General features: G+C 27.2%; 1 protein-coding gene across 4 annotated transcripts; it reads left to right on the forward strand.

Moving 5' to 3' along the window:
• Positions 1-20: 20 nt before the first annotated feature.
• LOC127280366 (transcription elongation factor SPT6-like) lies at positions 21-13247 on the forward strand. Of its 4 annotated transcripts, none has more exons than XM_051303321.1 (9): positions 21-201; positions 1866-1947; positions 2389-2579; positions 2661-2771; positions 2879-3036; positions 3972-4209; positions 4300-5631; positions 7479-11322; positions 11734-13247. In XM_051303321.1, exons 1-9 carry the CDS (start codon positions 163-165, stop codon positions 12177-12179), a joined length of 6441 nt encoding a protein of 2146 aa, XP_051159278.1. In that variant the 5' UTR covers positions 21-162; the 3' UTR covers positions 12180-13247. The 4 variants fall into 4 exon arrangements, with proteins under 4 accessions (XP_051159278.1, XP_051159277.1, XP_051159275.1 ...); XM_051303320.1 differs by having other exon boundaries at positions 22-201; positions 11527-13247; XM_051303318.1 differs by having other exon boundaries at positions 22-201; positions 7479-13247.
• The last annotated feature ends 1177 nt before the right edge of the window (positions 13248-14424 follow it).

Here is a 14424-nt window from a genome sequence, read left to right on the forward strand (position 1 = left end):
TTAGTTCATTGAACACCTGCCTTTTTCTTTGTAAATATGGCGTCATTTTTCGTATCCTAACAATAGAGGTAGATAGATTAGTAAGTTTAAAGGAAAAACGTTTAGAAGCAGGTATTTTTAAACGTTTCTAATATAGTTGTTGTTGAATAAAAATTTCCAATAATGGCTGATTTTATTCACTCAGAAGCAGAAGAAAGTGAGGTAAGAAAACAATTTTAAATCATAAATACCGTTAAATTTTTAGAAGCCGGTGAAAAAAGAAAAATTGTTTCCTTAGTTGGCAATTTATTTACCATACTTTATTTTAAGATAATATTTTTGTTATAAATCGCTTTTGAATTTCTATAATTTTTCTGTTATAATAACCTTTAATTTGCTTTTGATAGCTTTTCTTTTTTACTCTATAAGGCATGGAAAGTTTTAGAAATGAATTTTTCGTTAATTATAATCTTAAGTTAATACCAATTCTATTAAAAATCTTCCTTATAAGTTTTCATATTTTTAATTTTTTATTTCATAAATTGATCAAATTAATTCTTTTCTGAGTAATACCTTTTTTTAACTCATTTTTCTTCTTTTTTATTATGAAATTCCAAGCCATTTCTTTCTGAAATCACATTCCTTCATTATGACAAACTAGTGCGAGTTGAAAGTATCATTTTACACATATGTAATGCACGATATTATTTCGATAACCAACTGTTGATTCCACGATGAAGTTTACATGAGATATAAACTGCATATTTTTTTTTTATAAGTATAATTTTGTAATAAAAATTAAACCGTAATATTTTTTAAAAAATTAGATTTCTTTTATTAAATTTTCAAACAAATCTTATTATAAAATTATAACAATTTTAATTTTTTTAAATTTGAAAGTAGTTAAGTAAAATTTTTCAAAAAATTGTGCGAAAATTTTGAAAAATTTTTTATCTTCTAAACAAACTTGTATTTAACTTAAGAAATTTATTAGTTCTTGTAAATTAACTTAAATTTCATTGCTATTTTTATTTGTTTACCTTCTCATATCTATCAAAACATTTTTGGAACTTTTAACATTTCAAGTCCCTTTTATTTTTCTCTTAAAGAAAGAAATAATTAAATACAAATAAAAGCAATCAATCATCAAATATTGATTAATCATAAATAAAAGATGTTTAACATGCGTTTTTAATTATGTAATTTGTTTTCACAAGTTCTACTACATCAAGGTTTAGAATAAATTGCTTCATCTGTTAATTTTTAAATAATTTTTTTACAAAATTAATACGTTACATGTTTTTTTAAATGATTTTGTTTAATTTTGACAATCTTAATAAAGACAGATACGAAGTACTACTTTTAAAGATAATGAAATTATGGTGAACTAATCTATGAATTTGAATTTTCTAAAGAAATTTTTTTATTTTAATTAAGTCATTGGATACCTAAACAAATTTCACGCTAACTAATCCAAAGAATTTTGAAATATCTAATCAATTTTATTAACAATCCCTAAATACGTTCTTTAAAATATCTCCACAATTGTTCGAGTAATAAATATAAGTTAACAGAAGTTAAATTTAATGGTAATTAACAAATCAAGTGCAATAATAGTAAAATTGTTTTATTTTGATAGTATTTAAGAAAACAGAAATTAAATTCAACATTATTCACTAATTTTACCTCATTGGTCAAAAAAGCGCACGCTTATTTGAAATCTTAATGTAATTTATTTTTAAAAATAGTTGATTCAAAATATTAATTAAATTCATCATTTAATTTTATTAGAATAAATAAATTTTATAAATATTTTTAATGCAAATTAAAAATGCCTTTTGTATGTATATATTTTATTAAATATTCAATTAATCAATTTCTATTAGGACGAAGAAGAATTAGACTACCATGACAAGAAGAAACTTAAAAGACTTAAGGCAATGGAAGAAAGTGAAGAAGAAGAGGAAGGTAATTTCTATTAAATTTTTAATTAAAAGTCCTTCGAATTAAAAGAAGTCTTAAAAATTAATGTAAAAATGGTTCGTAGTTCATAAATTTTTTTTTAAATTAATTTTTCTTTTTATTCAATCAGTAATTTCAAAATGATATAAAATTCTAAATATCTTTAATTTTTATATTTTTATTTGTGCTTTTTACTCCTTGACTATATTTTATTTATAAATAATATAAAATTTTGAAGTTTTTAAAAAAAATTTCGTTATTAATATTGATTATGATAAATAATAATATTTAGATTAAATAATAATTATAAAAAATAAAATCATTATAAATATTAATTGAATTTCTTTTTTCTCTACGTGGTGTATATAATCAAATTTGAAACCGAATTCCAAAATACCCTCAAAAATTTAATATTTCTAAAAAAAATTGTTAATTTACTTAATCTAGAAGACGAAGAACGGATGCGTGAAGAGTTAAAAGATTTAATCGACGATGGTCCAATTGAAGAAGATGGAGATGATAGCGATAATTCTGAAAGATCTAAAAAACGCAAAAGAAGTGATGATGATTTTGATGATCGACTAGAAGACGATGATTATGATTTAATTGAGGAAAATTTAGGTGTAAAAGTGGAAAGAGTAAGTTTGTTATTAATCTTTTTTATATTAAGCAAGTATTTACTTTGTAAAGTATATTAAATAATTTGTTAATATTTTTAGAAACGTTTTAAACGTGTACAAAAAATAGTAGATGAAGAATCGGAAGAAGAAGCAGAGCAGGAAGAAGAGAGAGATGCAATTGCCAATGAACTTTTCGAAGGTTCTGGTGATGTTAGTATTTTTTATGCACATTTTTTATTTATTAATAAATTGTAAAATTATTTTATTAATAATAATATTTATTATTAAAAAACAAATTTTAAAAAATTTTAACGTAGGAGGATGATGGAAGATCTGAAAGAAGTCACCGCGTCGCAGAATCGAGAATCGATGAGGTTAGTGAAGGAGATTCTTCTGATGCTGATGATTTTATTGTTGATGATGAGGGTCGACCAATTAGAGAAAAACGAAAGAAGAAACATATTTTCGCTGACTCGTAAGTAAACTTTTTTTATAATGTTTTTCCATATTTCAAAATTCACAAATTTGAATTTCTATTTATACATATTTTATAAAGTCGAGTTTACATTAAATACACGTGCCTAAAGTTCTGAAAAATTTGTTTTCTGCTTTTTTAACTTTAAAATTTATTATAAAATATTACTTTCTGTTTCTAAAAATACATTACTAATTTATTAAATTTTTAATGTACTTTAATGCTGTAGTAATTAAAAAAAATTAATTTTATTATTTAAACGTTCAAAACTTTCTGAAATTTAATAATTTTAATTATAACTCTTCCGAAACTCTTCGATTTTTGTCTTAAATTTTTTAATAAATTCTTCAGCATCAGAAATCACCAAAAAATTCCAATTCATAATCACTTAAATTCAATTATTTTGAAAAATTTTAATTAAAAACCTTCTAAAATTTAATTATTTTTAAAATTTTCCATCTAAAACTTTATGAAATTTATTAATTTCAACTATAACTCTATCGAAAAATAAGTATTTATAATGATTTTTATAACTTAATTTTTATCCGAAATTTGTTTGACCATTAAAAATAAAAACTGCCAAAGTTTTTAATTCGAATAAATTGTTTAAATCGAGCTTCAAAATATTTTAAAAATGAAATTTGAATTTTTTTAGAAATTTATTCTATTTAATAAAAATTTTAAAAATTTGTCTTGGTTCGATTCTGAAATATTCAAAATAAATTTTATTGATAATAATCTTTCATATTAAGGATTTAATATAATGAATTTAATATCTAGTAACATTAGTTATTTAAAGTAAAATATTTATTAACTAATTAAATTTAATTAAAGTATAAAAATCGACTAAAACGACTTTTGTTGCGCTTTAAAGTCGATGCTAATTTGAAAGGGAATGTAATTATACAATGATAATAAATTAATCCTTATTGTAGGGCTCTTCAAGAAGCTCAAGATATTTTTGGCGTGGACTTTGATTATGAAGAATTTGAAAAGTACGGCGACGAAGATGAAGAGGAAGAAGAGGAAGATGAATATGAAGAAGAAGGAGATATTGATAGACAAAGAAGATCAAAGAAACAACCAAAGAAGAAAACAACAAGAAAAAGCATTTTTGAAATTTACGAGCCTAGTGAACTTCGACGTGGACACTTTACTGATCAAGATAATGAGGTATTTTAAAAATTATGGAATTACTCAATAAATCTATAATTTTATCCATTTTCATTATTTCTTAATATTCACTTGTTTATTTTTTTTTAGGTTCGAATGAATGATATACCAGAACGAATGCAAATTCGTTCAGTGCCAGTAGTTCCAGTGCCAGAAGGTTCAGATGAATTAGATCATGAGGCTAAATGGATTTATGAGCAAGCTTTCTGTAAACCCACATTCTCCGTTCAAGATTCACATCTAAATGATGAAGCTAAGGAGCGTGCAAGAGAACGTGCAAATAATGGTCCGCAGACAATTGGAAAAATTAAAAAAGCTCTTGATTTCATGAGAAATCAACATTTCGAAGTGCCTTTTATTTCATTTTATAGAAAAGAATATGTATTACCTGAATTGAATATCAACGACTTGTGGAAAGTTTATAAATTTGATGCAAAATGGTGTCAGTTAAGACAGCGTAAAGAAGATCTATTGAAACTCTTTGAGAATATGAAAAATTTTCAACTTGAAGAAATTATGAAGAACCCTGATGCTCCATTGTCTGATGGAATAAGAATTATTAAAGATGATGACGTTGAACGTCTTAAAAATGCTCAAACTCCCGAAGAAATTAATGATATTTATCGTCATTTTAAATTGTATTACAGTGAAGATATTCAATTGATGCAAGAATCAGTGAGACTAAAGGAGCGTGAAACACGAAAGCAAGAAAAGCTTGAAAGAAGAAAACAATTGATTGCTGAAGCTGAAGAAAATGGTGAAGATCCACCGCCTGAAGAAGATTTAGATGAAGATGAAAATGAAGTTGATGATGTAATAAAGAAACCAGTGAGAAATGATCCTTATTCTATTTGTAAAAAAGCTGGTCTACATTCTCTTTCAAAAAGATTTGGTCTCACTCCTGAACATTTTGCTGAAAATTTACGTGATAATTATCAACGTCATGAAGTCGATCAAGAAGATGCAGATCCATTAACAGTTGCAATTGAATATTGTGGACAAAAATTTTCAACACCAGAAGAGACAATAAAAGCAGCTCAACTAATGGTTGCAATTCAATTGGCGCGTGAGCCTTTAGTTCGAAAAACAATAAGAGATATGTACATGGAAAGGGCTAAATTGTCCGTTCGTCCGACAAAAAAAGGAATAAAAGAAATTGACGAGAATCATCCAGTTTACAGTATGAAATATTTAAAAGACAAACCAATCCGCGATTTTGTTGGCGATCAATTTCTTAAACTTGTCATTGCTGAGCAAGATAAGTTGATAACTATGTCATTTAGCGATTCTTTTGAAGGTAATACGAGTAATAATTACATTGATGAAGTAAAACAACTTTACTATCGAGACGAATTCAGTAAAACTGTCCAAGAATGGAATGCGCTTAGAGTCGCTAGTGTGGAAATGGCTTTAACAAAAATGGTAAGTTTCATTTATTTTACAAACATTTTTTTGTTAATTATTAATATTTCTAAAATTTTTTAAAACAACTTCTAAAAATTGTCAAGCTATTTATTATTATTGTTATTATTATTCTAGAAATAGTCTAGAAATAATTCACATTTTTAAGACGAAGCTGAAGTACGCAACGTTTATGATAAACGATTTTTAAAGAAAAAATTTTTTTAAATGAAAAATTCTATAATTTTTTGCCTAAAAAAATAGTTTTTGTAGTTATCATTAATCAACAAATTATAAAAAAATATTTTTTAGGCAAAAAATTATATAATTTTTCATTTTAAAAAATTATTTCTTTAAAAATAGTTTATCATAAACGTTGCGTACTTCAGCTTCGTTTTTTAAGAGGAAAACTTAATTTTTTCTTTTACATTATCAGAGTTGCCACGGGTCAGGGAAAAGTAAGGGAATTTCATGAAAAGTACTGTGAAAATTTCAAATTACTAAAAATGCTACTAAAATCATAATTCTTGAAATTTCCGATTCTAATTTTTTATAATTGAACATCTCTTGAAATAAATTTCATTGGGGTCAAGAAAAAAATTTGTATTCTAACCGGAAATCAGGGAAAAACAAAATAAAATTTTTGTGTCAACCCTGATTATAAAAGTAAAAAATTATTTTTAACACAATATTTTCCAACAAATATGATTTTTTAAGTAGTTTGTTGATCAAATTTGCTTGAAATTCGTTAAATTTTTTAGGAAACTAATACGAATTTAATGTCAGATTCAGGCCTTTCACTACCGTTACGCGAAAATGACACTAACGCTTTTTCAAGTTGATCACTTTTCGAAATTTACGATTCAATTATTTTCAATAATTTTAATTAAATTTTTCACAAATTCAATTATCTTAAACTATTTTTCAAACAAAAATTTTATGAAATTCGATAATTGTTTAAAATCAAAAAAAAATCAGCAAATCCAAAATTCAATTATCTGAAAGCATTTTTAAATTAAAATATTCTAAAGTTGAATTTTTGTCTTTAATTTTTAATAAATTCTTCAGCTACAGAAATCATCAAAACATTTCAATTCAAAATCACTTGAATTCAATTATTTTCAAAAATTTCAATTTAAAACTTAAAATTTAATTATTTTTGAAAATGTCAACTGCAATTCTTCCAAGATTTAATGATTTTCAATGATTTTTAAAATATTCTACAAAAATTCAATTATTTGACAGCATTTTTCACTTAAAAACTTTTGAAATTCAATTTTTGTCTGTAATTTTTAATAAATTCTTCACCAACAAAAATCACCAAAAATTTAAATTAAATATCAGTTGAAGTTCAATTAATTTCAAAAATCTGAATTGTAAATCTTTGAAAATTTAATTACTTTTAAAAAACATTATTTAAAATTATTTGATAAATTATTTTTAATTCTATATAAAATTTAATAATTAAATTTTATTATTTTTTTAAATAACAATAATTATTATTATTGTTTGAAATTTGAAAGAATCTTTTGAAATTTAATTATTTCTAAAAATTTCAACTATAACTCTTCCAAAGTTCAATTAGTTTTAATAATTTTAATATTTTTTAAAAAATTCAGTTATTTAAAAAGTTATAAATAAAAATTCTAAAATTGAATTTTTGCAAGAATTTTTTTTTCTTTATTAGAAATTTGTCTAATTTAATTAAAATTTAAAAAATTTACATCTTCGATTTTGAAATATTCGAAATAAATTTTCTTGTTAATATTCTTATAGAATTATTCTTATTAAGGAATTAATAAAATGGATTTAATATCTAATGAACGATACTTTATTTATTTAATTTCATTTAATTTTTATCTTTACAGGTTGTACCTGATTTAAAGAAAGAACTGAAGGCAACGCTTCTTGCTGAAGCAAAAGAATGCGTTATGCGTTCATGTTGTCGTAAAATGTATAATTGGTTAAAAATTGCTCCTTACACTTGCGAGTTTCCTGAAGAAGAGGATGAAGAATGGGATACAAGTAAAGGTTTGCGAGTAATGGGTATAGCTTATGTACCTGATGAATCTGAAGCTCCATTTGCATGTATAGTTGCACCCGATGGAGAATGTACAGATTTTTTGAAAATACCTCATATACTTAAACGAAAAAATAGTCCAAGAGAAAGTGAAAAAATAATGAAGGAGGCAGATCTTTTAGCGATTAGAAATTTTATAGCAACAAAAAAACCTCATCTCATTGTAATTGGTGGCGAAACAAGAGACTCTCAAATGATACAAGCTGACATTCGAGATACAGTTTTAACACTCGTTGATGAAGAACAATTCCCAAATGTTCAGGTAGAAATATGTGATAATGAATTTTCAAAAGTTTATGCAAATAGTAATAAGGGCATTACAGATTTTCGCGATTATTCACTACAATTGCGACAGGCCATATCACTTGCGCGTAGAATGCAGGATCCACTATTAGAATTTTCTCAATTATGCACATCGGACAATGAAATACTTTGTTTGAAATATCATCAATTGCAAGATCAATTTGCCCCTGAAGATTTATTGGAGAATATTTATTTGGAATTTGTAAATCGCGTTAATGAGGTTGGTGTTGATATAAATAAGGCAGTTCAGCAGGCGTATTTCAGTAATATTGTACAATTTGTTTGTGGTTTGGGTTCGAGGAAAGGTCAAGCTCTGCTTAAAATATTGAAACAAACTAATCAGAGGCTGGAAAATAGAACTCAACTTGTTACTGTTTGTCATATGGGACCTAAAGTTTTTATTAATTGTGCAGGATTTATAAAAATCGATACCAACAGTCTTGGTGACAGTACGGAAGCTTATGTTGAGGTTTTAGATGGTTCTCGAGTACATCCCGAAACTTATGAATGGGCAAGAAAAATGGCAGTTGACGCTCTTGAGTACGATGATGAAGATGCAAATCCAGCAGGTGCATTGGAAGAAATTTTAGAAGCTCCCGAGAGGTTAAAAGACCTTGATTTAGATGCTTTTGCTGAAGAACTTGATAGGCAAGGTTTTGGAAATAAAAGTATCACTCTCTATGATATCAGAGCGGAATTGAATTCTCGTTATAAAGATTTAAGAGCAACTTATCAATCTCCCAATCCTGAGACACTTTTTGATATGTTGACTAAGGAAACAATGGAGACTTTCCATACGGGAAAATTGGTTTTAGCCAAAGTTGTTGGCATTACACACAAGAAACCACAGGGTGAACAACTTGATCAAGCAAATCCAGTTCGAAACGATGAAACTGGACTCTGGCAATGTCCTTTCTGTCTTAAGAATGATTTCCCTGAATTATCGGAAGTATGGAATCATTTTGACGCTGGTTCCTGTCCTGGAAAGGCAACTGGTATAAGACTACGTTTAGATAATGGTGTTTCTGGTTATATACACATAAAGAATTTATCCGATAAACATGTGGCGAATCCTAAAGAGAGAGTTGCCATAAATCAACCAATTCATTGTCGTATTACAAAAATAGAAGTTGAAAAATTCTCCGTTGAATGCACAAGTAAAAGTAGCGATCTTGCTGATAGAAATCATGAATTTAAACCACAGAAAGATCCTTTTTATGATAACGATGCAGAAGAGAAGGACATTCAAGATGAGATCGATTCTAAAAAAGCGAAACAAAAACAAATTTACATTAAACGAGTTATTGTTCATCCGTCATTTCATAATGTCAATTTTATGGAGGCTGAAAAATTAATGAAAGACATGAAACAAGGTGACGCAATGATACGTCCAAGTAGTAAAGGCGCTGATCATCTGACTATTACTTGGAAAGTTATAGACAATGTACATCAACATATTGACGTTAAAGAAGAAGGAAAAGCAAATGATTTTTCACTGGGTTCACGCTTATGGATTGGCAGTGAAGAATTTGAAGATTTAGACGAAATTATAGCTAGGCATGTTAATCCCATGGCATCATATGTATCTGAAGTATTGGATTTTAAATATTATAAATCTGGAATTGATGGTATGAAAGATAAAGCTGAGGAAATAATTAAAGCACAAAAAAAAGCAAATCCTTCTGGAATTCCCTATATTTTGTCAGCAGCTAAAAATTATCCAGGCAAATTTCTATTGTCATATTTACCGAGAGCACAATGTAGACATGAATATGTTTCAATTACACCAGAGGGTTTTAAATTTAGAGGACAAATGTTTGGTAAATTGTGCGACACTCTCAAGTGGTTTAAAGAACATTTCCGTGATCCAATTCCTGGTCAGGCAACGCCTAGCACTCCTCGTGGAATGATGTCTTCAAGAACACCCTACATTACAACACCTGCACCAATGAATGGTTATACTCATCCAATGTTAAATTCAGTACCAAGTCCAATGACTGGTCAAAACACTCCCATGCTGATGCCTTTTAGAACTCCTTATTTACCTACAACTCCTGGACCTATGAATACCATGACTCAAGAAGTGATACAAAGAGTTGCTCAAAATATGCCACATCATATGTTGAATTCCTTATCACAAGTGGCGAGTCAAACTTATCAGCCTCACACTCCGGCGACTACTTTTGATGGAATGCAACCAATGACACCATATACTCCATCTGATCAAACACAATTTAATGGAATGGCAAATAGAAATCATAAATTTGCCACACCTCAAGATAGAAATCAAAGATTTAATAATCGTACACCACAAAATGATCCACCGGAAGTTGATGATAATCCATTTAGCGTTGGTTCATCAAGAGAATCATCTAGAGAAAGAGACAGTACAAATAGATCCTTCAATAAAGGTGGTCGAAATAATAGATCTAATTTCCATTCTAATACAAATGATTTCTCCAGTCCATCAGCGGATGATAACCCCTTTTCAGTTGGAACAACTGGCGGTAATAACAATTCCTTCAATAATAGAGGTGGAAGAGGCAGAAATCAAGGATCTTACAATTCGAAAAGGGATAATTATAATTCTAATTCACGGCAGGATGGACCAGCCGATGATGATAATCCATTTTCAACCGGATCATCCAATAATCGTAGTAGAAAAAATGATTCAATGGACAGAGACAATGATAATCGATCATTCAATAGAGGTAGAGGACGAAATCGAGGATCTAATTTTCATTCCAATTTTGATTCACGTTCACGTCGTGATTCATCGGCAACGCCAGATAATGACAATCCGTTCTCAGTTGGATCGTCGAATGATCGTGGTAAAAATGATAATGAATCAGGTGATAGTGAAAATAATCCCTTCTCGTCTGACAAGAGATCGTTTAATAGAGATGGTGGAAGAGGTGGAAGAGGAAGAGGAGGTAGAGGAGGAAATCGTGGTTCCAATTTCCATTCAAACTTTGATTCACGTTCACGTCGCGATAGTGCACCACCTGCAGACGATGATAATCCGTTTTCAGTTGGATCCTCGAACGATCGTAGTCGAAATGATGATTCAATGGACACAGAAAGCAATTCATTTTCATCAGACAACAGATCGTTTAATAGAGATGGTGGAAGAGGTGGTAGAGGAAGAGGAAATCGTGGTTCTAGTTTTCATTCAAACTTTGATTCTCGTTCAAGACGCGATAGTGCACCTCCTGCAGACGATGATAATCCATTTTCAGTTGGATCCTCGAACGATCGTAGTAGAAATGATGATTCAATGGACACGGAAAATAGTTCCTTTTCATCAGAAAAGAGATCATTTAACAGAGGTGGCGGAAGAGGTGGAAGAGGAGGAAATCGTGGTTCTAATTTCCATTCAAACTTTGATTCTCGTTCACGACGCGATAGTGCACCACCTCCAGATGATGATAATCCATTTTCAGTTGGATCCTCAAATGATCGTAGTAGAAATGATGAGTCAATGGACACGGAAAACAGTTCATTTTCATCAGAAAAGAGATCGTTTAATAGAGATGGTGGAAGAGGTGGAAGAGGAAGAGGAAATCGTGGTTCCAATTTTCATTCAAACTTTGATTCACGTTCACGTCGCGATAGTGCACCACCACCAGACGATGATAATCCATTTTCAGTTGGATCCTCAAACGATCGTAGTAGAAATGATGATTCAATGGACACGGGAAATAGTTCCTTTTCATCAGAAAAGAGATCATTTAACAGAGGTGGTGGAAGAGGAGGAAATCGTGGCTCTAAATTTCATTCAAACTTTGATTCTCGTTCACGTAATGCACCTCCTCCAAATGATGATAATCCATTTTCAGTTGGATCCTCAAATGATCGTAGTAGAAATGATGATTCAATGGACACGGGAAATAGTTCCTTTTCATCAGAAAAGAGATCATTTAACAGAGGTGGCGGAAGAGGTGGAAATCGTGGATCGGGCTTCCATTCTAATAAAGGACAATTTAATTCAAATTCTCGTTTTGGTAATTCTTCCTCTCAAGTTGATGACAATCCATTCTCAATAGGATCTACAAATGATACTACGAGATATGATGATAATCCAACCGCTGATAGTAATAATCCATTTTCTTCAAATTCCGCAACTAAATCACCTCGTGATATGGAAATAAGTGGGGACCAAACACCTCTTTATGATGAAAGTTAGACATTATTTTTATTCGTATTATTATTTAAAACTTAATTTAAAATAGGCGATATACTTTTCTAATGTAATTAACAGTAGATTCGATTAATAATTTTGAAAGAATTTCTTCATTTTTTTGGTAAAAAAAATATATATAAACTATTTTTTGAAAGTAATTAAAAGTTAATGAAATTTAATCATTGCTTTTAGGAATTAAAAAATTTATGTCAATATAGATTTGTAAGAGAAAGCAATTGAATTTGGTGAGAATATGATAGTATAATATTGATAAAATATAGTTTTGGAGAAATTTAAATAGAAATTATATTTTTCTGTCAAATAGGTACTTATTGTTAATTAAATCATTCCGCCGTACAACAGAAAATCTATACTGTAAATAAATTCAACACTCAGGTTCATTTCTCTGTAGCAGGCTATGTGGGAAAAAATCGACCAAAATACCAATGTCATTCGCCGCATTTTTCCCATAATTACGTATATAATAACCTAGTTATTCAATATAGGGAAGTTTTGTTTTCTTTTTTTTTTTTTTTTTTTGATATTCTAACTATAATAGAAAAAGAACAATTTTTTTATGTGTTTGTTACTTTGAGAATTACGTATAATTTAAAAAATAATTACTGCCAGAATGCAATCTTTATATACAATATTATTTTAATAAAATTTCTTCATTTAAATATAGTTAGATATCAATAACTTTATTTTTCAACTAGACAAAATTAAAATCGCCATATAATTTAAAGTTCATTTGACATGATAAACAGTTGTAAATATCTATAGTTTTTTTTTTGTACATAATGACCATTATAAAGAAAGAAGAAAGATATATATATAAGTTTTCAACTATTTTTCCTATTCTGATCATTTATTTGAAGGCAAATACATATGCATGTAAATTGTAATATTGTTCTGTATTCCATAAACACAAGATTTGAAAAACAAATCAACAAAAGACTCAAAATTAATCAATTTTAACTATCTCTTTTTTATAAACGACTGCTTTTGTTTTTTTACTATTGTACCTCTAATAAATAGAGTTGATTTCAATAAATTTTCTAATGAAGTTAAGTGTTGTCGATTAATTACCCTTTATTATGAAAAACTAATTAAGAAAATTGGATTTTATAAATCATCTGTTATTTTTTATTTATTATTATTGAATTTAGTTTTTAAATTAAAAAAAAATTTGAAGAATCGAAACAAAAAAAAAATAATATTAATTTTAAAAAAAGTGTACATATTTTTGAATATCGAAATCAAATTTTTATTTTACAAAATATATTTTTTCTTCTAATTAAACAAAACCAAAAAAAAAGTATTAAAAATCTTACAAGAATAATAATTAGTAACTATGTTCATTAAACTAAGAAAAAGAATTGTAATACATTAATTTTAGAATTATTATTAATTTTATAGAAAAATAACTTTTATTATAATAAAATAATGTTTACTTCCTCCAATGTCGGAAGCAATTTTTTGACTTTTCAATTTATTCATTAATATTCTTCATCCTTTATCTTAGAATTAAAATTAAAAACACGAATATCATTCGAATCTCTGTGACATACTACACCTGCAAATACAGTTAAAAGGAAACTCGACATTTTTAATAATTTGTTGACGCTTAGCAAAAAATTTCTACAAATTTTGTTGTATTAACTATTTTTCTTAGCATTCGTAAAGAAATATTTGTATTCAATAAACAAATTTAATTTTAATTAAATTTAAATTATAAAATACATTTATATTAAAAAAACAAAATCATTTATTAAAAATAATTAGTTTTGAAAAAGGACGAATGGGTACTTAAAAGAATTAGATAAATATATTATTAAATATTTATTATTAACTGTTAATATTAAATTTTTAATCAAGAAATATTAATTTCATAAATTCTTTTATTAAAAAAAAAAATCTTAGATTTTCGGTAAAAACTTTTAAAAAAGAATTAAAAAATTTTCCATTTTTAAACAGATTTACAAAAAGAAAAAGTTTTTTAAGGTCAATTCATAAAATATTGTTTGATCAAGGTACCTATATTTAAAATAATTTTGAAAATATGAAATAAACATTATTTTTAAAGTCTAACTCAAAAATAAATTTTTTAATTATTTCTTATTACAAATATCAAATTTTTCTTTAAAATATTATTCCATCAAATAATTTCTATTATTTTCTATCAAATTAATTTCAATTATATTTAATCACATAATTAAAATTTTTTTTTTAAATATTTAATCTAATA

This window comes from Leptopilina boulardi, unplaced genomic scaffold (assembly GCF_019393585.1).
Source record: "Leptopilina boulardi isolate dan_hultmark-lab unplaced genomic scaffold, ZJU_Lbou_2.1 LbouV2_240, whole genome shotgun sequence".
NCBI classification, from domain to species: domain Eukaryota; kingdom Metazoa; phylum Arthropoda; class Insecta; order Hymenoptera; family Figitidae; genus Leptopilina; species Leptopilina boulardi.

Excerpts from the sequence above, each read along its gene's own strand:
- LOC127280366 (XM_051303318.1), top strand. The coding sequence starts at position 163 with ATGGCTGATTTTATTCACTCAGAAGCAGAAGAAAGTGAG. Across the intron at positions 1,948-2,388 it reads AAGTGAAGAAGAAGAGGAAG|AAGACGAAGAACGGATGCGT; the intron begins GTAATTTCTATT and ends TACTTAATCTAG. Across the intron at positions 3,037-3,971 it reads AAACATATTTTCGCTGACTC|GGCTCTTCAAGAAGCTCAAG; the intron begins GTAAGTAAACTT and ends TCCTTATTGTAG.